The sequence below is a fragment of the Kogia breviceps genome, chromosome 8, assembly GCF_026419965.1.
Source record: "Kogia breviceps isolate mKogBre1 chromosome 8, mKogBre1 haplotype 1, whole genome shotgun sequence".
Taxonomy (NCBI): domain Eukaryota; kingdom Metazoa; phylum Chordata; class Mammalia; order Artiodactyla; family Physeteridae; genus Kogia; species Kogia breviceps.
In genome coordinates this window covers 7,179,743-7,203,944 of record NC_081317.1, presented here as the reverse complement: position 1 = coordinate 7,203,944, position 24,202 = coordinate 7,179,743, and the positions used below count along the sequence as shown (strand labels likewise).

The 24,202-nt window shown below is 52.5% G+C and overlaps 2 protein-coding genes across 12 annotated transcripts in view; one reads left to right on the top strand and one right to left on the bottom strand.

Annotated features, from left to right (window-relative positions):
• Positions 1 to 2,340, top strand: part of SPTAN1 (spectrin alpha, non-erythrocytic 1) — a 60,084-nt gene extending 57,744 nt beyond the window's left edge. For all 9 annotated transcript variants that reach the window (XM_067040593.1, XM_067040592.1, XM_059072548.2 and 6 more), the window contains 6 exons: positions 180 to 234; positions 705 to 901; positions 1,059 to 1,112; positions 1,202 to 1,348; positions 1,433 to 1,580; positions 1,897 to 2,340. In XM_067040593.1, coding sequence (XP_066896694.1) covers positions 180 to 234; positions 705 to 901; positions 1,059 to 1,112; positions 1,202 to 1,348; positions 1,433 to 1,580; positions 1,897 to 2,022 — 727 coding nt within the window. In that variant the 3' untranslated portion in view covers positions 2,023 to 2,340. The remainder of the gene's footprint in view (positions 1 to 179; positions 235 to 704; positions 902 to 1,058; positions 1,113 to 1,201; positions 1,349 to 1,432; positions 1,581 to 1,896) is intronic.
• DYNC2I2 (dynein 2 intermediate chain 2) lies at positions 2,340 to 23,030 on the bottom strand. 3 transcript variants are annotated; one of them, XM_059072349.2, is made up of 9 exons: positions 22,830 to 23,030; positions 11,495 to 11,743; positions 5,710 to 5,819; positions 5,072 to 5,229; positions 4,385 to 4,494; positions 3,812 to 3,979; positions 3,382 to 3,614; positions 2,892 to 3,049; positions 2,340 to 2,673 (listed from the first exon to the last, which is right to left on the bottom strand). In XM_059072349.2, exons 2-9 carry the CDS (start codon positions 11,576 to 11,578, stop codon positions 2,435 to 2,437), a joined length of 1,260 nt encoding a protein of 419 aa, XP_058928332.2. In that variant the 5' UTR covers positions 11,579 to 11,743; positions 22,830 to 23,030; the 3' UTR covers positions 2,340 to 2,434. The 3 variants fall into 3 exon arrangements, with proteins under 3 accessions (XP_058928332.2, XP_066896696.1, XP_066896695.1); XM_067040595.1 differs by having other exon boundaries at positions 2,892 to 2,991; positions 22,830 to 23,004; XM_067040594.1 differs by having other exon boundaries at positions 2,892 to 2,991; positions 3,405 to 3,614; positions 22,830 to 23,004.
• Between the last annotated feature and the right edge of the window lie 1,172 nt (positions 23,031 to 24,202).

The window sequence follows — 24,202 nt, the reverse complement described above, 5'->3', positions numbered from 1 at the left end:
TACTGGAGAAGCATTACCTGCCCTCCCTGGCTCCCAGAGCTGCTTAAGAAAAGATAGCCAACAGCAGATAGGTTTCATATCCTAATAAGAGGAATTTGAGACTGCAGGCACTTTATCTGAGGGAAGTTAATTTCGAGCTGGCGATCGGGCCTCCTGCCTCACTGTGCTTCTGTGCCTAGGTCCTGCATGGTGGAAGAATCCGGGACCCTCGAATCCCAGCTCGAAGCTACCAAAGTGAGTGCCCCGTGTTTCTGGCCCGGCTAAAAGCCTTTATCCCACCACTGCCAGCAGGCCTACTTGGCTTCAGGTTGGGTACAAGGTGGGCTGGTCAGGCACCCCCTTTTCCCTTGGCTTCAAGCAGCCCAGGACCTCCATCATTTTAAAGAGGTTTTTTTTTTTTTTTGTCTTTGACAATTGCTACCAGGAGCCCTACCGGGAAAGGAGGCTCCTTTGGTCCTCAGTATATACTGTTTCCCCGGCGGGTCGACCCATAATTTGTGACTGTCACACTGATGCCTCTCCCTCTGTTGAGGCTGCTGGATTTCTTCCACCTCACCCCATCCCCACTCTCCCCCTTGCAGGCAGCCCTGCAGGTCTCAGGCTGGGGGTGCGGAGACCAAGGAGGGCTGTTAAAGCAGGCTCTCGGGCCGGTAACCGAGGCAGGAGCCCCTGTCCCACGCATCTCTGCTCCCTCCCCCCCACAGCGCAAGCACCAGGAGATCCGAGCCATGAGAAGTCAGCTCAAGAAGATTGAGGACCTGGGGGCGGCCATGGAGGAAGCCCTGATCCTGGACAACAAGTACACGGAGCACAGCACCGTGGGCCTGGCCCAGCAGTGGGACCAGCTCGACCAGCTGGGCATGCGTATGCAGCACAACCTGGAGCAGCAGATCCAGGCCAGGTGCCTGCGGCTGCCCCGGGCGGGCAGAGCAGCAGCAGGGGCCGCGGGAAGCAGGGTCGCCCCCACGCGCAGCAGTCAGTTGATGGGGAGAGGACAGAACGTGTCGCCGGCTGTATGGGGTGGAGGGTCCGGTCCCTGATTCTGTCCTTTCTTCCAGGAACACGACCGGGGTGACCGAGGAGGCCCTCAAAGAATTCAGCATGATGTTTAAGTGAGTATACGTGCGTTGCGCCCTTCCTGGCGGGGGAGGCAGGCTCAGCGGCAGGGCCTCTGTGCTGAGCCCTCGGCCTTGTGCCACAGACACTTTGACAAGGACAAGTCTGGCCGGCTGAACCACCAGGAGTTCAAGTCCTGCCTGCGCTCCCTGGGCTATGACCTACCCATGGTGGAGGAAGGGGAACCCGACCCCGAGTTCGAGGCCATCCTGGACACTGTGGATCCAAACAGGTGAGCATCAGGGAAAGCGGTAGAAGCGGCTCTGCACGTGGCTCCTACCGCACCCTCCCTGCTCACTGCACCTTGGCCCCCCAGGGACGGCCACGTCTCCCTGCAAGAGTACATGGCCTTCATGATCAGCCGTGAGACCGAGAACGTCAAGTCCAGTGAGGAGATCGAGAGCGCCTTCCGGGCCCTGAGCTCCGAAGGGAAGCCTTACGTGACCAAGGAGGAGCTGTACCAGGTCCGGGGCTCTGCTTCCCTAGCCTGTGGTGGGGGTGAGGGGTTCCTTTGAAAAGTGAAGCCCAGGCAAGGTAGCCCCTTCGGTTAGGGGCAGACTGCCAAGACTAGAGTAACACACCCCAGTTGTGAGCGTTAGCTGCTGGGGGGCGTGCAGGCATTTTATCCCCATTTTCAATGAAACTCAGTCCAGGCTAAAGGCCGCAGCGGCAGAGGTCCTGAAGCTTGGGCACTAACGTTCTTGAAGTCGGCCTCGTCCCCCGGCCTCAGTGGGCACGGCTGGTGGGGGCTTGGCTGACAGGTGCTGCCTTGCTCTCCAGAACTTGACTCGGGAACAAGCCGACTACTGCGTCTCCCACATGAAGCCCTACGTGGACGGCAAGGGCCGCGAACTCCCCACTGCTTTTGACTACGTTGAATTTACCCGCTCGCTCTTCGTGAATTGATCCTCTGCTCCTAGGTTAGCCTGGCCCGCGCTGCTTGCCCCGCCACCGCCTTGCTGCATGTCAACTCATCTCTGTGCTCTTAAGAAAACTACTGCAGACAGTGTTGCTTTCCATTGTAACCTTAACCTGCTTAGCTGGGGTAAACCGCTTCAGTAAACTGCTCCTGGTCCAGTCGCTGGTGCCATGTTGCTGTGGGGACCCCTTCCTGTCTTGAAGCCAGCTGCCCCATTCCGACTGCAGAAATATCTAAGCAGCTGGCTAGTTCCCCCTCCCAATTTTCTGTTTCCATGTAAAAGAGAAATAAATGATTCCCCCCCAAAGCTTGTCGTGTCTTCATTCAGCTTCCATCAGAAACGTACAGCACAGGTGTAGCCTCCCCCCACCTGCCTCTGTACTTGGGACTCCCCCCACCTCAGGTGGCCACCTCTGCTGCCAGTTGGTCCAAGTCCTCTGTTTCCCGGGGTCCTTGTTCAGTGAACTCGCCGCTGAGCTGCCACACCTTTACCACGCCCTTGGCATCGCCAGCGGCCAGCAGCTGAGTCTGCTGACGATTGAATTCAAGACAGTAGACCGGGCTTTCATCCGGGGTTTGCTTGATCGAAACTGTGGGTTTCTGGGGGCTTTTCTGGAGATCAAACAGCTGCACGTCACCTTTGAGGAGAGATTCGTGGGGTAAGAGAGGCCCAGAGCAGCAGCCTCTTCAGTTTCCTGTGCACGAGATCAGGCTGTTACTCAGTTCAGCTCTCCACCCCACACACGCAAAGTCACGTCACCCTCACCCCACGTACAGGCTCCCCAACCCAGAGTTCCAGGTACAGGCTGGGCTCGTGTCAACTTCAACGCATCCAAGCCTGGTGTCCATTTCCTACCTTCCCCAGAAGCAGCCGCAAACACCAAAGGGCGCACTGGGGACCAGCGCACGGCAAACAGGTACTTGTGGGACAGCTGCAGGGAAGCCAGGGGCTGGGCCTGCAGCATGGAGTACAGGTGGACGTGGCCGTCGGTCCCTGCGCTCAGGAAGAGATTCCTAGACAGGATGCAGGGCAGACAGCCAGGCACGGGATGAGCGCTGGGGATTCAGGTGCCGCAGGGGGCTTCCTGCCAGACTCCTCGTGGGCTGTCAGGCTCCTGAGAGGCCTCCCTAGGCCCCCAAACCTGGGGTCCTCCCCGAAAGTAAGGGGCCGATTCCCTGGCGCCAACCCCAGGAGCTCCGGATACTGGGGCTCAAATGGGGAAGACCTAGGCCCAGGGCAGACCGCAGGTCCTTTCAACAGTGCTACGTGTGCCCTGGTGGGGCTCCCTCACCCTCCCTGTGCCAGAGGCCCTGTGGCTGATGGAGGAGGCTCGGGCCCTCCCTACCTGTGGAAAGGGGAGCAGCTCACAGAGTAAACAGGGCCGCCGTGGGGAGAGAAGGTGAACTGTGCCGGGGCCCGCAGGGGCACAGAGCTGGGCATCCGCGTGAGGGCAGGCTCCTCCGCTGCCAGGGAGCACTTGAGCAGGAAGCCACCTTCCGTGCCCAGCACGAAAAGGCTTGGGTCAAAGCTGGAGAAAGCCACTGCTGTGGCACCCACCTCGGTCTCCCCCCGGGGAGGCTGTGGAGAAAAGAACAGCAGGGCAGAGCCAAGGGAATCCGCTCACAGTGTCCCCAAGGAGCCCAGGCACGTGCGTGGATGCTGTGGCCCTCAGTGGCTCCCGCCTGCCTATCCCCAGGCTCACTGGCTCAGGGGTCCCACAGCCCGGGGCTGCCTCGGGGGCCCGTTTCCAGGGCAGCAGCCTCGCCCCTGCGTACCTTCTTCAGCTTGGTGCTCCTGGGAAGCTGCTGCACGGCCAGGGCGAAGCCCGCGCTGAGCTGCAGCCGGCCAGCCCCGACCGCCAGCCAGAGCAGCACCTTCCCGTCACCGGCCACGCTCAGCACCTGGAAGCGGTGGCCGTGCTGGGGCCCCGGGAGCCAAACCACCTGGACAACAGGGTGCGGGGCAGAGCTGAGAAAGGATGCCTGCCCCACCTCCCAGCAAGACCAGGTGTCCCTCTCCCCCCGCCCCCGTCCCCGTCTCTTCCAGGGAGACTTCTGCGGGGAGGCCTGGGAGCCGCCTCACCCACCAGAGGGTTCCCAGTCCCAGCAGAAAACCAGGACAGTGGGGACTGCGGCTCTGATGGAAGGGGCGGGTGTGACTCATGGCCTGGGAGCTCCGAGAATACCAGAGGCAGCTGTTCAACTGCCAACTCCCTGGTGACCTTCTTCCTTGGCTGTGGCGAGCAGGCGCCCCCTCTCCTGCCCAGTGTCATGGAGCAGGCCCGCGACGTCAAGGCGCAGCCCGCGAGGACGTGCTTCCCCACCCGCCAGGCAGGCCGCTGCTCTGACCTGGCTCACGGGGTCCGTGTGCGCGTCGTCCGTCAGGCCCGTGCGCCAGAGGAGTGGGTCCTCCGGATGGCTCACATCCCACACCAGCACCTCACCACTGTACAGCCCCCCTGCGGGGCCAAGAGGGCCTGGGCAGGGCCGACCCACGCAGCAGCCCAGCTTCCCGGCCAAGCGCCCACCCCTCCCACCCACTGAGCCAGGACGTGGGGCCACTTTCTCGAAAACAGCCCTGAGGAAGAAACATCCTGATCCCCGGGCCTCACACTCCAGCCTGCTGTACCCCATCCCAGGAAGCTTCTCCCACTGCCAGGCTACCACCCCCCGCCCAGCACCCTCCATTCCCTCCAGCTTCACCCGCCCCCTTTCCCCAACGTGCACAGCTCATCACCTCTGTCAACTCCCCGAGGGTGCCCGCTTCGTCCTGCCTCTTGTCCCGACCAGGCCACACCTCTGCACGGCCCACACCCCCTCAAGACTCAGCTAAGGACCTGCCGCCTCTTCCAAGCTCTGCATCCAGCACGGGCACCCCCAGCATCCTCACCTGAGCCCAGGGGTCAGGGTCACCTGTGGTCTCTACTTCCCCCCCAGACCTGCCCTGGCCGTGACCAGGGGCTGAGGGCCCAAGGGAGGGCTTTGGCCACCCTCTGCAGGGTGGGAAGCAGAGGCAGCTTAGGCTGGTCGGCTCACCTGCAACGTGGGATGGCTGCGTGGGGTGGAAGGCCAGGCACATGACGGCGCTGGGCACCTCCACCACCGCCGACGGCTGCTGCGGGTTCAGGCCTCGCCGGTCCAGATTCCAGGCGCACACAAAGGACTTCAGCGTGCTCCAGTCCCCGTCATCCAGCCTGCACGGACGTGCCTGAGCTAGCTCTGCCCCTCGGCCCGGGCTGCATGGCAACCCACCCTGCCCCCACCATGCTCCTACCCCCTACTCCCCAAAACAGGTGAGCCTCTATAGCCCCATCACACACAGACACTGTGCTGGGTGTCGAAGCGGCAGAGGCTCCTCTGAGGCACCCCGAGGGCATGAGTTTCTCTGGAAAAGGGTCTCCAGGTGGGCGAACCTGGGCATATCAGGAGACAGCTCTTGGAGCAGGTGAGGCAGGCCTGGGGCTCACTGCCCAGTGCTGGCAGATGGGCACTGGGAGTCCCTTCCCTGCTCTTTTCCTGCCAACCTGGTGCCCAGGCAGCCTTGAGAAGGAAGCCTCCCACAAGGGCCAAGCTCTGGGCCAACGCCGAACCGCACAGACGGGGCGAGAGACAGAGGCTCCGACAAGGGTCTGAGGGCCTTCTACTGCCCCGCACCCAGCCCTGCTGCCACTCACCGGCCGTAGGCACAGGCCACCACAGAGCCAGTGGTGCTCCAGGAGACACCAGTCACATGCAGACCCTGTTCTTGGGCTGGCGGGTAGGCCAGGGTGTGCAGGCAGGTCACCTGCAAGAGACAAACCATCCCCAACCCTGAGCCCCAAAGCCGCCCACCAGTGTAACAAAAAGCACACACAGCCTTGGGCCTCCCAATCCCTGTAAGTGATTCAAGTCTGCCGTCCAGCCCTCGGGGGAAGTGTGGAGCCTTCATCCCAACATCTCCCCTAGCAGGATGCTTCCAGCAACCCAGAAGGAAGGGCCTTGGGAACTGAGACAGGCGCCGGGCTCCAGATCAGAGCTGCACCCTGTACTCACACTATTTCAAAAGCTTTGGCTTCTGAAGCTGGATGGTGGTGACAGTTGCACAACAATGTGAACATAATGCCACAGGATTGTACAGTTAAAAATGGTTAAAATGGTAAATTTTATGTTATGTGTATTTAAACACACACACACTTTTTTTTTTTAAACTCTGGCACCTTGTTTCTCAGCCCATAGGTGGCCAGCAGCAGCTAATGAGAAGGCCGGCGATGCTGGCCATGGCGAGGGATTTTGCACCAGACACACTTTCCAGGAAGTATTTGCACCATAGACCAAAACTCCTGTGAAACGTTTCACACTTCTTGACCTCATAACCCCATAGAGAGAAACTATCCAATGGAAAGAATCCAAAATCTGTAAGAAGCTGCACTGTGCACTGCTAGTGAGAACGCAGAACAGTGCAGCTGCTGTGGAAAACAGTCTAGCAACTCCTCAGATGTTAGAGTTACCATATGGACCAGAAATTCCACGCCTAAGTATATACACAAGAGAACTGGAAACACACACTTGTACACAAATGCTCACAGCTCGATCCGTAATAGCGGAGTGTGGTATTTCCCTACAACAGAGTGTGATTCAGCCAGAAAAGGAATGACACACTGATAGACGCTACAACACAAGGACCCTTGATAACACTCTGCTGAGCAGAAGCAGCCAATCACAAAGACCACTTGTTATATGATTCCATTTACACGAAATGTCCAGAAGAGGCAAATCTACTGAGACAGAAAGTGGAGCAGTTGCCAGGAGGTGCGGGGGAAACGGGGAGTGACTGCTAATGGATATGGAGTTTCTGTTTTGGGGAGGTGATGAAAATGTTCTAAAACTGACTGTGGCAATGGTTACATACCTCTGGAAATATACTAAAAATCACTGAACTGTACACTTCAAATGGAGAATGATATGGGATGTAAATTATAGCTCAATAAATCTGTTATTTTAAAACAAAGCCATACAGTGGGGCCAGGAGGTAGAGGGGGCATGAGAAAACCTTCGGGGGCTTCCCTAGTGGCGCAGTGGTTGAGAGTCCGCCTGCCGATGCACAGGACACGGGTTCGTGCCCCAGTCCGGGAAGATCCCACATGCCGCGGAGCGGCTGGGCCCGTGACCCATGGCTGCTGAGCCTGTGCGTCCGGAGCCTGTGCTCCGCAACGGGAGAGGCCACGACAGTGAGAGGCCCGCGTACTGCAAAAAAAAAAAAAAAAAAAAAACTTCGGGGATCTGGTGACATTCCATTTCTTGCATTTCTTGATCTCGGTCCTGGTTCTACAAATGTTTTCACTGTGTGAAAAGTACGGACTTGAACACTTGTAATTTGTGCATGTGTTTATGCATGTTTTATAAATTTAATAAAAGTTTATATTAAAAATAAACTATATACATAATGTATAACACCATTTATAATTGCAATGATCAGTACAATGTAAAATCTAAAGATGAGAATGCAGAGGGATAGAAAGATGGGCCCTTCTTGGGACTTCCCTGGTGGCGCAGTAGTTAAGAATCCGCCTGCCAGTGCGGGGGACATGGGTTCAATCTCTGGTCCAGGAGGATCCCACATGCCACGAAGCAAATAAATCCATGCACCACAACTACTGAGCCTGCGTTCCACAGCCTGCGAGCCACAACTACTGAAGCCCGCGTACCACAACTACTGAGACCACACACCACAACTACTGAAGCCCGTGCACTCTAGGGCCCGCATGCCGCAACTACTGAGCCCGAGTGCCGCAGCTACTGAAGCTCGTGCGCCTAGAGCCCGTGCTCCAGAATAAGAGAAGCCACCGCAATGAGAAGCCTGCGCGCTGCAACAAAGAGTAGCCCCCACTCGCCGCAACTAGAGAAAGCCTGCGGGCAGCAACGAAGACCCGATGCAGCCAAAAATAAATAAAAATTAAAACAAACAAAAAAGATAGATGGGCTGTTCTATACCTTCACTGATGGGTATGTTTTTGCCAAGATTCAACACAGCACACAGGATGAGTTTACCTGTATGGAAAATATACCTCAACAAACCTGACTCCAGAAAAAAAAATTTATGGTGAAATATCATGTAGCATTTAAAAAGGAAACAAGTCTATAATGGAAAAGAATCTGAAAAAGAATATATATATATATATATATATATATATATATATATATATATATATATAAAACTGAATCACTTTGCTGTAGACCTGAAGCTAACACAACATTGTAAATTAACTATACTTCAATTTAAAAAATGGTAATAGGGAATTCCCTGGAGGTCCAGTGGTTAGGACTCCACGTTTCCACTGCTGGGGGCCGGGATTCGGTCCCTGGTCAGGCAACTAAGATCCCACAAGCCTCACGGCACGGCCAAAAATAAATAAATAAATAAAATAAAAAATGGTAATAAAAAATAAATAAATAGGGGCTTCCCTGGTGGTCCAGTGGCTAAGACCCCACACTCCCAATGCAGGGGGCCCAGGTTCGATCCCTGGTCAGGGAACTAGATCCCACATGCCTCAACTAAGAGTTCACATGCCACAACTAAAGATCCTGCACATGGCAATGAAGATCCCACGTGCCACAACTAAGAGCCGGTGAAGCCAAATAAATAAATATTAAAAATAAATAAATGGATAGAGAAATAGAGAGATAGAGAGAGAGACAGATGGATGACATCTGTAACAACCTGACAACACAGAACGGGCTTTGCTGCTGAAGAGAGAAGACCCCAAGATTGGGCACAGTGCCTCACAGCAGTCAGCCACACCCACGTGGAAACAAGAGGCAGGACACGACACAGCAAAAAGGTCAAAGGTTTCAGGGGGCTCCCAGGGTCACCTCTTCCTCATCTCCAATTATGAAGTGTTCAGCCATGTTGTCACTGATTTTAGAATTGTGAAGTTACAGTCCTTCATTAAGAGTGGCATCTCAGGGCTTCCCTGGTGGCGCAGTGGTTAAGAATCTGCCTGCCAATGCAGGGGACACGGGTTCGAGCCCTGGTCCAGGAAGATCCCACACAGCTGCAGAGCAACTAAGCCCGTGCGCCACAACTACTGAGCCTGAGCTCTAGAGCCCACGAGCCACAACTACTGAAGCCCACGCACCTAGAGCCCGTGCTCCACAACAAGAGAAGCCACTGCAATGAGAAGCCCATGCACTGCAACGAAGAGTAGCCCCCGCTCGCCGCAACTAGAGGAAGCCCGTGTGCAGCAACAAAGACCCAACGCAGCAACAAAGACCCAACGCAGCCAAAAATGATAAATAAATTTAAAAAAAGAAAAAGAGTGGCACCTCAGGCTTTCCAGGGCTACTAGAGCCAAGGACGGCAGTGAAATGTCAAGGCCAACACCTAGACAGCTGCAGTAGAGACAGAACAACCAGACATGTCAGCCAAAATAGTAATTCCACCAGGAAGAACTAATCAAAATATTGATGCAAAAGAAAAACAAAGTGAGAGAGAGATTCGCTTCAGTTCTGTCATATAACAGCAAAATCTGAAAGCACTACTCCTCTGCCCAACATTCAGAAAGGCAAGAAACTTCAGGGCCATGAGGGGACCGCACGCCACATGGCCACCGAGAGGGTGCTGCCCAACCCCCTGCCCGTTCATGTTTCCAGAGGATACATGTCTAGGAGTGAAGCTGCTGCCGGGATGTCCAACAGGGGACTCGAGAAAGGCTGGTGTGTCTGTGCAGTGGGACGTGATGCAGGTTATAGGGGGACTGGGGCCCCTCTACAGGAACGGACGTGGAAAGCTCTGGTGAGTGAGAAAGGTCACAAAATGTACAGTGCTTTCCATTTCTGTTTAAAATGCTCTTAATGACAACCGTAGTAGCACTAATGCTATGTGTCAGTGCAGCACAGGAAAGGCCTCTGAACCAGCGCGCCCACTCACTGTCTCCGTATTACATGTTCTGTGTTTCTGCGATGACTCCATTTATTATAATGAACATGTATTGCTTTTGTAATCGGAAAAGAATAGTTTTTAAAGGGGGAGAAAGTAATACACAGGTGGACCAAACTAATGCACAGAAGGGTGGAAAAGCCTCAACAATTAAGAACAAAAGCTTAACCTCTGGGCTTCCCTGGTGGCGCAGCGGTTGAGAGTCCGCCTGCCGATGCAGGGGACGCGGGTTCGTGCCCCGGTCCGGGAGGATCCCACATGCCGCGGAGCAACTAAGCCCGTGAGCCATGGCCGCTGGGCCTGCGCGTCCGGAGCCTGTGCTCCACAACGGGAGAGGCCACAACGGTGAGAGGCCTGCGTACCGCAAAATAAAAAATAAAAAATAAAAAAAAAAGCTTAACCTCTCTGAATGCAACTGTAAAAGGGGGCAGGCTGAGCTGAGCTTTTAACATTCACTACCTTCTTCTTGGGCTCTGCTTAAAAAGATACAATGACTCCACACTTTGGTGTGGACTTGGCAACTATTTTTCAGAAGGATTTTGAGGATTTCTCTCAAATAAACCAACTTTCCCATACCTATCAACGATTTGGTGGGAACAAGGCAGCTATGTATCTGGAAATAGACAGAAGGAAGATACAAGAAGAGGAGGGGAGGAGAGGAGGGCTTATGACCTCTGAATACAGAATTATCTCCATTTCTAAAGGAAGAAAACGTTGTATAAGAAAAGTTTTTACTGCTTGCTCAGCAGCCTGTCCACAGGCAACGCCAGGGTGGAGCAAAAGCCACCAAGGGGCCCTCCTTCATTCAGAGGTTACCTGATCTCAAAGCGGAGGCTGTGTATCCAACTGGACATATGAGTTGACAGGGTGAGAGCTCTGAGCTGTGCCTCAACACCAGAAAGACTCGGCGACGCTGAAGTCACTAGAGCATGGTAGTGAGACCAGACAGACCAGGACTCAAACTCCAGCTCCAGCCACTTACAGCTGTATGACTGTGGACAAGTCCCTTAGCCCCTCCGACTCTCATCTATAAAATGGAGATCATGGGAATTCCCTGGCAGTCCAGTGGTTAGGATTATGCCAGGGGCCCGGGTCTGATCCCTGGTCGGGGAACTAAGATCCCACAAACTGTTCGGCACAGCCAAGAAAAAATAAAAACTAAATATAAAATGGAGATCGGGATAGCACTACCTCTTACAGTTGTCCTGAGGGATAGATGAGTTGGCACAGAGAGTGCCTGGGGAAACACAGCTGAGTGGTTAAGAAAATAAGATCCAGAGTCAGACCGTCCAGGTTCAAATCCTGCCTCTACCGCTTACCAGCGGTGAAATGGAGATAACAAGGGCACCTACTTCAAGGGCAGCAGGGAAGGCCCAATGACTTCTTCTTAACTTAGCTTAGTACCTGGAAAAAGTAAGAGCTCGGTGAATGCTGGTATTATTATTGTTGGTGCTACTATTATTTGCATGTCATAAAAGAAGGACTTACAAGTGGGGCAGAGCCTCAACCTGAGGCATCCCAGGCCCACACCAGCCCACCCTTACCGTCTGCTGCTGCTCGGACCAGTTCACCACGAAGCCATCAAACGCATGGCTCTGCCAGTTCTTGTTCAGCTCTCGGGTAACCATGGCCTCCACTCTCCGGAGAAAGGCCACAAGCCGGGGGCCATCATACTGGGGCACAGGCGGCAGGCTGACCGGCTCAGGGGCCTCGGTCTGCACCTCAGCATCCGCATGCTTCCGGGTCTGGGCGGACGCTTCAGCAGTGGCAATGCTGGCCGTCTGGCAACTTTTCTGGAGAAGGAGATCGAAACACAGTCACCAGCCAGATGTACTCCCAGCACCACCTGCCCAGGGCACTCACCCTCCCGCAAGGATAAATAACAATGGACCGCAGTTCATTCTGTCTGTCCCCTTCCTCTAGTAACTAGCCCACCTTTCTCTGTGGCGTGGGTGAAGACAGCCCACTGAGACAGATGCCTGACCTCCAGCTAGCCAGGCGGAGCGCTCTATCCCTCCCCCAGCCACAGTCACTGGTTTGGGGTGACCCAGTAAGGGCCTGACCCAGGACTTTCGGTGACACTATCTGGAGGGGACACGGGAGGGCCCTTTTTGAAAACAGGAACAGCAAGAAGAATCAGGTCATCTTAGAGCCAGCAGTGGCTGTCTTAGCCAGCGCTGCAGAACCTGAGGCCTGGCCACCAACAGAACACCCCTCTTCTCCCCCAACTTGGCAGCCAGCCCTCTCCAGTAGGGTACCTTCCAAAGTGCCACCGTGATCAAAGGACACATGTGTGTCCGTGACGAGCTAGTTGGGAGAAGACAGACTACTCCCCAGCTGCCACTCCTCTCCACCCTGCCACCTGTCTCCAGTTCCTTGTCCCCTGTTTATCTGGGCAGAAGGACAGACATCAGATCAGGGAAGGAGATGCAGCCTCCCTTTCTTGAGGACATGACCAATCTGTACCAAGTGAGGGCCCCTATACCACTGAGATTACTGTCAACCACAAGAGGCTCTCCTCATGTGGCCACTTACCAGGCACCTGCACCTACAGGACAGTGATGAGGCCTGGACCCCTGTGCTCTCTGCTCAGACTTGGGCACCAGGCCAGCGTTAGTAAGCCTGAAGGAAAGGGGCCAGCCGCACACAGGCAGCTCTTGTTAGAACGTGGAGAACTCAGCACTTGTCACCATGCTCCTCTTCACATTCAACTTAATTCTCTCTTTGCTTGTCCATCTCCCATTAAACTCTGAGCCCCTCCAGCATAAGAACTTCCCTGGTGGAGCAGTGGTTAAGAACCCACCTGCCAATGCAGGGGACATGGGTTCAAGCCCTGGTCTGGGAAGATCCCACATGCCACGGAGCAACTAAGCCCGTGTGCCACAACTACTGAGCCTGTGCTCCAGAGCCCACGAGCCACAACTACTGAGCCCACGTGCCACAACTACTGAAGCCCACGTGCCTAGAGCCCGTGCTCTGCAACAAGAGAAGCCACCACAGTGAGAAGCCCGCACACCACAACAAAGAGTAGCCCCCATTCACCACAACTAGAGAAAGCCCGTGTGGAGCAACGAAGACCCAGCACAGCCAAAAATTAATTAATTAATTTTAAAAAGAAAAAAAAAAGAAAGAACCCTGTCTATCTTTACATCTCCAGAACTTTGCATGGTATTTGACAGATAGTACAAGTTCATTCATACTATACACACATACATTTTATTTCTCTATTTAACATCTACTTGCCAGGTGCTGTCAGGCTATTATGGATATAGCAGAAAACAAACATACAAGATTCCTGTGCCCGAAGAGCTTACGTAGGGGTTGGGGACAGGCAAATAAACACACAAGAAAAACATGATGGAACACAAGTGGCGCTAGGTGGACGCAGAGGTGTGGGAGAGAAGGGAACAGCTGGGAAGGCAATTGGGATGGGATGGCGAGGGAGCTTCTGGGGAGATGGCATTTGAGCTAAAGTGTGAAGGACAAGTGGAAAGCTGCAGGAAAAAGGGTCCCGGGAAGGGGTTGGGGGGAGAACGGAACAAAACCTTATGAAGACAAGGCCCCATGCTTAGAGGCTGGATGTCAGGCAGCGTACCTGGGAGCAGAGGGTGAGGGCAAGGTCCAGGCAAGAGAAAGTCTGTGAGCCAGGACAAAGGGCTAGGGATTCCTTTGCAGTATAAGCCACAGGACCATGATGAGAACCAGTGGATGGGGTGTCCCTGAACTGAAAGTGAGGGCAAATTCCAGGAGAAGAGAACACAGAAGGCTTTCTGTTTGACCCCCCTTTAGACAGATGCCTCTCAGACATCCTCATGGAGGTGTCGAGGATTTCTGAGACTGGTCACAAGGCATGAGGCTCCAGAAAACATCCAACCACAGATGTGACTTGAAGCCACAAGACGAGGAGTCCACTGAGGGAGCGTGAACACTGATCAATCAATGGATGAGCACAGGAATCAGAATGTAAACACGCCGATAGGATTTCCCTCGTGGCACAGTGGTTAAGACTCCATGCTCCCAACGCAGGGGACCCAGGTTCTATCCCTGGTCAGGGAACTAGATCCCACATGCATGTCGCAACCAAGAGTTTGCATGCCACAACTAAGGAGCCCACGTACTGCAATTAAGGAGCCAGCACAACCAAATAAATAAATAAATATTTTTGTTAAAAAAAAAAAAAAAAAAAGTAAACATGCCGAGCCAAAATGTTAAAAGACTGTGGGTGAATCTCAAACTTCCTGGCCTGGAAGTCTCAAAGATTGTAACAGTACCAGTTATTAAGTGCTAATTGAGGCACTGTCCCCATAGCTTTACCTGTATAATCTTTTTTTTTTTTTTTTGTGGTACGCGGGCCTCTCACTGTCGTGGCCTCTCCCGTTGCGGAGCACAGGCTCCGGACGCGCAGCCTCAGCAGCCATGGCTCACGGGCCCAGCCGCTCTGCGGCTTGTGGGATCTTCCCAGACCGGGGCACGAACCCGTGACCCCTGCATCAGCAGGCGGATTCTCAACCACTGCACCACCAGGGAAGCCCTATAATCTTTTTTAATTTTTTAATTTTTGGCTGTGTAGAGTCTTCATTGCTGTCCGTGGGCTTTCTCTAGTTGTGGCGAGCAGGGGCTACCCTTCATTGCAGTGCAGGGGCTTCTCATTGCAGTGGCTTCTCTTGTTGCGGAGCATGGGTTCTAGGAGCACGGACTTCAGTAGTTGTGGCATGTGGGCTCAGTAGCTGTGGCTCGCGGGCTCTAGAGCGCAGGCTCAGTAGTTGTGGTGCACGGGCTTACTTGCTCTGTGGCATGTGGGATCTTCCCAGACCAGGGGTCGAACCCGTTTCCCCTGCATTGGCAGGTGGATTCTTAACCACTGCGCCACCAGGGAAGCCCCTACCTGTATCATCTTATTCATGCTCACGACCACCCTATAAAGTAAATCCTATTTTTTGTGTTTCTAAGGTTGGCACTGGGACACAGAGAAGTTAAGTAACTCACCCAAGGTCACACAGCAGAGAGGCAATCACAATAGAGCTTGAACCCAGGCATTCTGACACACGACACTGATTTATCTCTCAGTCAAGGAGTTTTCTCTCAGTCTAAAATCCTGGCCATTAATCACATCAGATGAACTCAAAACAATGTTTCTAAGAGAATGTTACATGAATGCCTTAAAGTAAAAATTAACGTAAAGTCACAACCACAAGCAAAAATGTCCAAAGAGACAAAAAGCTCTTAACTTTTCAGGTATTGCTATTAGTGTTCCTTTGCTGTTTGCTTATTCAGGCAAATAACAGATACCAAAACACTAAGGAAAATTTATGGAGGGAAACTTAACTAAAACTTCACTAAAAAACTTAAAACCAATGACACTGCACCCATAATTTTTTTCTGTTAACTGGTAAGAAGCCACTATTATTCTCTCTTCACTCTGGGACACCTAAGTCAGCTCCCATGGTTCGAGATGCACATAACTCACCCGACCCTGACCCATCTAGGGATGAGGCCCGGAGGCTCTCGGGGGAAGGGCTTGCCCACGGCTGCCACATACAGGGTGGTGCCTTCCATGCCAGGCAGCATGTGGCTGTCGCCACGGCGTGGCTCCCACAATAAGCCCTCTAAGAGGTGAGAGGAAGAATTCGGGGTGAGCAGGATCCTTGCTCCCTGGGCAGGTGACCAGTGTGGATGCTGGGCTTGCCGCCTGCCTTCTGCACCTCAGAGGCACTGCAGGGAAAACAGGTGCGACCCAGCCAGACTCTGATCACACTGGGACATGTGGCCAAGAAGCAGAACCATTCCCAAACCTAGATCCTCAAACTCTGTGCAGCCTTCAGCGGAGCAGGAAGCCGGGTGGGACTCAGGGAGCAGAGTCCAGGTGGCAGTCCTGCTCTCCTGTCCCAAGAGAGTGTACAGACACCCAGAATGTCAGGGCTCCTGCATTTTGCTGACGAAGGAAACCGAGGCCCAGAATGGTGAGAAATACCTTCTAGAGAATCTGCCCTCCCCGCAAGGGCCAGTTTTTCCAAAAACTTCCTACCCATGACGCAGGCTGGGCCTAAACACCAGGCCTGTAGCTACCGACTGGACGAGAAGCAGAGACTAACCAGGCCAGGCCAATTGGGTTCTCTCAGGGAAATTCAGACCTGAGACAAAGACTCAACCAGATAAAGGGCACATGCCTGGAACTGAAACACAGTGCCAACAATCAGCCAGTGCCACAGTGCAGACAGGAGACGCGCAGAGATAGGCCTCACGAGGTGTGTGGCAACAGGAGAGATGAGAGGTGGAGGGAGGGTCCCAAAGCCACCTAGCTTCTGATTCCTGTCCCTTCCTCAGGACCAGCTGCATCTCCATGCCAAGCCCAGGAGACACATCCTCAAGAAAACCGTCCGACAGAAGCTGGTTGGCTGGTTTCTGTTACTTGCTGCCAGAGCCCTAACCCACACCCAGGAGGGCTCTGTCTCCCAGACCACCACCCCACAAAGCCCCACTTCAGAAATAAGATGCCGCTGCTGGCCTCAAGGACTGGTCGATCAATTTCAGGAACACTTCTCATGACTGAGGAAATGGCCCTCATGGGCCAGACAACCAGCCACTCTCCAGCAACAGGTGGCAACAGTGGCCCAGAGGGGTGTTCTGTGAGAGAACTGGACTCTTCCCCACCTTCAGCCCCAAACATTAAAGGAATCCCATGTCGACAGTGCCTACGCATGATTCATTCATTCAGAAACTGTCCAGCCAGGGGCTTCCCTGGTGGGGCAGTGGTTAAGAATCCTCCTGCCAATGCAGGGGACACGGGTTCGAGCCCTGGTCCGGGAAGATCCCACATGCCACGGAGCAACTAAGCCCGTGCGCCACAACTACTGAGCCTGCGCTCTAGAGCCCACGAGCCACAATGACTGAGCCCACGTGCCACAACTACTGAAGCCCACATGCCTAGAGCCCGTGTTCCACAACAAGAGAAGCCACCGCAATGAGAAGCCCACGCACCGCAAGGAAGAGTAGCCCCTGCTCCCCGCCAACTTGAGAAAGCCCATGTGCAGCAACAAAGACCCAACACAGCCAAAAATTTAAAAATAAATAATTTTTTTTGGGCTTCCCTGGTGGCGCAGTGGTTGAGAGTCCGCCTGCCGATGCAGGGGACACGGGTTCGTGCCCCGGTCCGGGAAGATCCCACATGCCGCGGAGCGGCTGGGCCCGTGAGCCATGGCCGCTGAGCCTGCGCTTCCAGAGCCTGTGCTTCGCAACGGGAGAGGCCACAACAGTGAGAGGCCCGCATATCACAAAAAAAAAAAAATAAAAATAAAAATAAAAATAAATAATTTTTTTTAAAAAAAGAAACAAGAGTATTAAAAAAAAAAAAAAAGAAACCCATTCACACGGTGTCAACACGCAGTGGACAAACTTCAAGGTTGTAAGTAGAACACAGTCACTTTCTTATTAAAAATATACCTTCTAGGGCTTCCCTGGTGGCGCAGTGGTTGCGAGCCCGCCTGCTGATGCAGGGGACACGGGTTCGTGCCCCGGTCCGGGAAGATCCCACATGCCGCGGAGTGGCTGGGCCCGTGAGCCATGGCCGCTGAGCCTGCACGTCCGGAGCCTGTGCTCCGCAACGGCAGAGGCCACAACAGTGAGAGGCCCACGTATCGCAAAAAAAAAAAAAATTATATATATATATATATATATATATATATATATATATATATATATATATACACCTTCTAGATCTCCTTGACTATTGGGACTTCCCTGGTGGTGCAGTGGTTAAGAATCCCCCTGCTAACGCAGGGGACATGGGTTCGAGCCCTGGTCCGGGAAGATCCCACATGCTGCACAGCAACTAAGCCGGCGCACCACAACTACTGAGCCTGCGCTCTACAGCCCTCAAGCCACAACTACTGAAGCCCGCGTGCCTAGAGCCCATGCTCTGCAACAAGAGAAGCCACCACAATGAGAAGCCCGTGCACCCAACTAGAGAAAGCTCGTGTGCAGCAACGAAGACCCAATGCAGCCAAAAATAAAATATATATATAAATAAATAAATGTAATAAATAAATAAAACATACCAATTATTTAGTAATAGCTCTTCAGGAGGAAACTATATTAAATATACACATCAGTTGTGAGATACACCCCTTTGTAATATCTGTTAAAACGGGGGTTGGGAGGATGAGGAAATACAGAAACACAGAGAATAGGCAGAGGTCTGGGACGCCGTGCAGCTGAAGGCTGAGCCCCCTCACTCCCCTCGGCAGTAACCACCACCAGCAAATACGGAGCACACAGCCCATCATTTCACCCCCAAAACCCACCTGAGTCGCACACCTGACTCCAGAGTAGAAGAGGACCTCAAAGACCATTCTAGACTAGTGTCTTCAATGAGCAGCGCCCCAGAATCACCGGGAGGCTCCTAATAGACAAACTGCTGCTTCATCCCTGTAGTTTCTGGTTCAGGAGGTCTAGGATGGGGTCCTAGAATTTGCTCTGCTAACGTGCCCTCAGGTGATGCCATGGGGAGGGCACTCGGACCCCAGATGTGGGCCTAGCCCCTCAGCTACATACTTCCCATGGCCACATTCCAGGCCCCAGAGCCCTCATCTCTGCCCTCGAGGTGCAGACAGTGCTCAGATCACCCCCTTCCCCTTCTCTGGGTACCCAGGTTTCACCTGGGGTAGGATGGGGTGAGACAGGGCTCCTCCCCAGGGGCTGGGAAATGCGGCCAATGTGAACATGGCTCGGCACGGTCACTGCCACATCCATTCAGGCTCACTGCTGCTCCCCTCCCTCCCTCCCTCCCAGAATTTCCCTTTCCCTCAGGTTCTCTTCCCAGCCCTCCCTTCCGTGTCCTTCCCTTTCTGAGTCTCATACACACACCTGATGATACTCAGGTGTGATGGGAGCTGAGATGACGCCTGACCTAATTCAGCGGTTCTTTATCAGCATACCAACAACATTTGACCCTGGTGTGAAATACATTTTGATGTTAACTAGCAGAAGCTGTATGATGGGACTATCTTGGATATAAAGTTGGTGGGAATTCCCTGGCAATCCAGTGGTTAGGACTTGGCACTTTCACTGCTGGGGCCGGGGTTCAATCCCTGGTCAGGAAACTTAAGATCCTGCAAGCCTCACAGCACAGCCAAAAAAACCCAAGTTGAGCTGAGTAGATTTTGTGATGCAACATAGACAATTACACTGTCTCTTGTCTCGCTGGTGTGAGACCTCCAAGAGTGTGGGGGTAACTGAACCCAGAACCAACATGAAGGTACTTCAAGGTATGACCTCCTTGGTTACTCAAAGGATGACTTGGAGCTGAGAGTCAACCAATGAAGACAGTGATGATCAACATTTTCATAGAAGCTGGGAGACCATGTTACGCAACACTACCTTTGAGTTATAACTACTGCAGGCTATTCTGGTGGTGTCTTCGCATGTGTCTTGAAAAAAACCACCAAAAACCTAGTATCAAAACTATTAGCAAACTCCAAAAGGTTGAGAACCACAAATCTAACTCTTGAAAGGCCAAACCCCAGGTTAAAAACAAACACCCTCCAGCAGGGGGTTCCATATGCTACAGAACCCACCAAGGGGAGGAAGCAGCAGCAGGCCCCAAAAGAGGGAGGAGCAGACAGGCAGGCCACTAAGTTTAATTCAGAGCAGGAGGGGAGAAATGCATCAGAATCATACCCATGGATGACAGGACACAAGAAAAGTATTCTATTCAGTATTTCCTGGGGGCCTTTGGGACATGCAAAAGTACACAAGCCCCACACCCTGCCCTCTAGGAGCTCGGAGTCCAAAGGAGACAGACTGGAATGCCCAAAATGCAACTACTGATAAGAAGAGTTCTAGAACTAGATGGCAGTGACGGTTGCACACTGTGAATGTACTTAATATCACTGCATTTACACTTTAATATGGTAAATTTTATATGTATCTCACCACAAAAAACGGAAAAATGCACCCTACATTCTGATAGGATCAGAACGGGCTTCAGAAAGGTAACTCTGCTGGAGAGTAGGGTGGATTAAATTAGTGCTTCTGAAGTTTTGCCACACATTAGAATAACCTGGGGAGCTTTTATAAAACCAGATTCCTACATCACACCATACGGATTAAACCAGAATCACTGGAAGTAAGGACCAGACATTCATATTTTTCAAGACTCTCCAGGGCATTCCAGGGTCAGCCAAGTTTGAGAAAGCAGATGAGTAAGGTCAAGGTGATCAGGAGCCCATCATCTCAAACAGCTGACTGGCTGACTGACCACTGACACTCAAGATGCCCCCCACCTGAACAGAACTGGGATCTCAAACTGTTTTCTTAGGAGCAGCTCATTTAATCCCACAGAAGTATTCTATCAAGACCTATTTTGCAGAAGAGATCACATGACTGGCCCAAGGCCAAGCCCCCAAAGAGTCTGTGCACTCAAACCCACAGACTGGTCCCAAAGTCCAGGACCCTGTCCCTCTGTGAACCAATCGAAACAGGACAAGAAAAGTCAAATCAGGCCAAAGATCATTAATACCTAAGAAAAAAAAAAATTAATCACTGGGATGTAAAAGTACATTCCAATACTGCACCGCTATGTGGGCCAAGCAAAAAACAATTTTCGGCTATTCCAAAGTAACTTACAAAAAAAAAATTGAGAAGCTGCATACAAATTTAGCTAAAACACTCATCACAGGGTTTGTCGATAAGAGAAAAATTGGAAAGAGTCCTTCAAAAGGGACTGATTAAATAAAATGAAGTTATTAAAAAAATTTTAAACACAAAGGACGTTCAGGGTGTACTGACTGAAAAAAGTGGGTCTACAAAATATTATGTACAGTGTGATTCCATTTTTGTAAAAAAAAATGGGAGAAAACAGACAAAACAAAAAAGGAGCAGGTATAAACCAAATGCCTGGGGAATGAGACTAGGGTGGTTTTTATTTCGTCTTTGCTTGTCCAGATTTTTTTCTAAATTTTGGACACAGAAACTTTTATAAAGAGAAACAAGTTAATTTGGAAAAAGCAATTTACCACTTTCCTCTGACCCCTGCAACAGTCTTACAACTTAATAAATTATCTCCTTCAATAACAGGAAAGGCTGGTTCAAGTGAACCACCTGAGATGAAAGCCTTTACACCTCAAGTATTAGAATCAGTTCTTAGAGCCCTGCGGGTTAAAACTATAGCTACAAGAAAATCAACAAGCCTCTATCTCATTCTTTGTTTAAAAAAAAAAAAAAAAAAAAAAAGTTAAAAGTTAGACTGAGTCAGTGGTTCCCAACCTGGAATCTTTTAAAATCTGTATTTTGGACTTCCCCAGTGGCCCAGTGGTTAAGAATCCGCCTGCCAATGCAGGGAACACAGGTTTGATCCCTGGTTCGGGAAGGTCCCACATGCTGCGAAGCAACTAAGCCCGTGCGCCGCAACTAGTGAGCCTGCACTCTAGAGGCTGCGTGCTGCAAGCACCGAAGCCCGCGCACCTACAGCCCGTGCTCTGCAACAAGAGAAGCCCCTGCAGTAAGAGGCCTGCGCACCAGCAACAAACAGTAGCCCTGGCTTGCCGCAACTAGAGAAAGCCCGCGTGCAGCAACAAAGACCCAACACAGCCAAAAAAAAAAAAATTAAATTAAATCTGAATCTTCAGCAAACAAGAGAGCTATTTCAAGTATTTTTTCAAAGCCAGTGAATGTGAATTACACATTTACCTTCAGTAAAGACGGACAGATATAACTAAACTATCCACTGCCTTTGCTTTTAACTTAGAACCATTTCTATCCAGCATGGTGAAGTGTGAAGTGCTTTGAACCCAGATGAAATCTGGCTTGAGCCCTACAGACTGCTGGCCTGAGGCAAGAAACCTGTCCTCAGATGTACGACATCATAGAAACCTCATTGGTATGGGTGTTGGTGAGGACATGGTCTCTGCAGGTTCTAACACCTGTGTGGCAAGCTAAGCCTGAGTTTCCTCTGCTGGGAAATATGCAGCCCCCTTGCAATGCTCATTTTCACCGAGGAAAAGCCAACATCCTTACAATGATGAGCAAGCCCTATACTTGACCTGCCTCTCCTTACCCTCTCTGACCTCACCTGGAACTATTCTCCCCTTCTCTTTCCTCTCCAGCCCCACCTGCCTCCTCACACACACCAGACTGGCTCCAACCCCAGGACCTTTGCACTTGAAGTTTGCTCTCCCTGGACTGTTCTACCTCAGGTATCCAATTGGTGAACTCTCTCACTCCACGTCCTTGCTCAAACATCACTCTCTCCATGAGGCCCGCCCTGCAGCCCACCTCTTCACTCCCCAACTCAGACTTTCTAACCCCACGCTTTTTCTTTTGTCCATGTCCACTGCTCACCTCTAACACACGGTACACTTATTTATTACATACACTATTTCCTGTCCGATGCAGACAAGCGCCCCGCGTAAGCTCCAGGACGGAGCTCACCCACCGGTGACAGAGGAATCGCCACTGACGCATTAGGGGCTCCAAGTCTACACACAGATCCCTCAGAAGCCCTGGCCCCCTGCAGCCCTGCCCTCATCTCAGACCACCTCGTCTGTGTGCTCTGGATTAAACTACGTACTAGAAAACGGGTATATCTCGACCTGAAGATGCAGTTTGGTCGTGTTTTTTAAAGTGAAAGTTAGTTTGAAGTGCCTAAAAGCCGCAGTTCACACGAAATCCTTCAAAACGTGGGGTTTTCAGAGGTTTTAAAGAAAAACTCTTTTGTTGCTGTTCAAAGACTGAGGAAATTGAGACGAGGGTATCCCAAAGGGTTAGTTTCTGCGAGTTCAAATATAAAAATAAAACGGTGGGGCCTCAGAACCTGGCCCGGCAGCCGCGCGAGGCCCCTCGCCCCCCCGCCCACGTCGCCCGGAGCCAGGCCCGCGCCCTCACCGTCTCCCCGCGGATGCCCTGGACGCCCCTCCACTGCGAGGGCACGGACGCCACGCCCAGGGTCTCGTCCTGCAGCGGCCCGGGCCGCTCGGGCCGCTCGGTGCTCGCAGCCCCGCCTGAAGCCAGCGCCTCAGTACCCGCGCTTCCCGCGCGGCAGAGCTGCCCCGGCTGCTCGCGGGTTGCCGTGGAGACGGCTCCGCCCCCGGCGCCGGCGCACTCCGACGCAACCTTCGCCCCCGCTCCTCCAGAGCGGAAGGCTGGGAAGGTGAGGCTATCGGCGCCATTTTTGAATTTGTCAGCGCGCCTCCTCCTCCTCCTCTTCCTCCTCCTTCCCCCGCCCAAGACCCAAGAAGAAGAGATAAATTATTCTTTTCCGACGGTGTGACAAGCAATGCCAGTTCTGGATTCTCCAAACGCAGAGAGAGCCCGCTTGGGGCATGTGCGGCTACTCTGCGTGGGGAGGGAAGTGCGGAAGCGACGCGCTCGTGCCAAGTTCAAAGATGGCGCTGAGCGGCCAGGCGCAGAGGCGAGGGCGAGGCTGTGGCCGCGGCGGGCTGGAGTTGTGGGGCCTCGAGGTGCAGAGCTGGCGCAGCAGCCGAGTGCTCCAGCAGAGCTCCAATTGGCGACCACCTCGAAGCCAAGTGCTCGCCGTCTGATCCTCAGTTTCTGCTACAATAGAATGGCGATTTTAAATATCCATATGCGGATCCAGTGTGGTTGAGTAGTTGGAAGGCCCAAATGAGGTCGGATATAGAAAAATGCTTGTTAAACCGAAGTTAAAGGCCCGAACCACTACCAATTACTGAGTATCTACCGTGTGTCAGGTAGAACCCAGAGCTTTCTGTATGTTGATCTTAATAATCCTTAAAATAACTCTATGAGGAATCAACTGTTACATGTCGCTTGAGGGTGCTGATTGTCTGAAAAATAACTGCCTCAGATCACCCGTAAAGGCTGCATCACATTTGCCCAAGACCCCCCAGAAAGCTGCTTGGCCTCAAGGCCCCGTTCTGAGCCTCTTGGCAAGAATACTCTGGCCAAGTCCTCTGGGCCGCTTTCCTCCTATCCCTGAACTCTCAGACGGATGGAAACCTGCCCATCAGAGGCCTCTCTGTACCCACGACTGAGACCTCATTGGGACCCTGTTCCAGCCAAGGCCATGAGGACCGATTAGATTAGCAACACTGCAAAGAATGGAATGCAATATAAATTTCTTCCTAGAAAGAAAGTAGAACCAAACAAAATTCTCCTGGTGAGGCCCTCTGAACACTAGAAACATTTGCAAACATCACCAAGGATTCCAAAAATCACATTCAAAAAGAAGCTCAATGGGCCTTCCCTGGTGGTGCAGTGGTTAAGGCTCCACACTCCCA

Coding starts and splice junctions, on each gene's coding strand:
- DYNC2I2 (XM_059072349.2), bottom strand. CDS start 11,578: ATGGTTACCCGAGAGCTGAACAAGAACTGGCAGAGCCATGCGTTTGAT. Junction 3,980..4,384: donor ACACGGACCCCGTGAGCCAG/GTCAGAGCAGCG, acceptor CCTGTTGTCCAG/GTGGTTTGGCTCCCGGGGCC. Junction 2,674..2,891: donor TGCGGCTGCTTCTGGGGAAG/GTAGGAAATGGA, acceptor CTCTCCTCAAAG/GTGACGTGCAGCTGTTTGAT.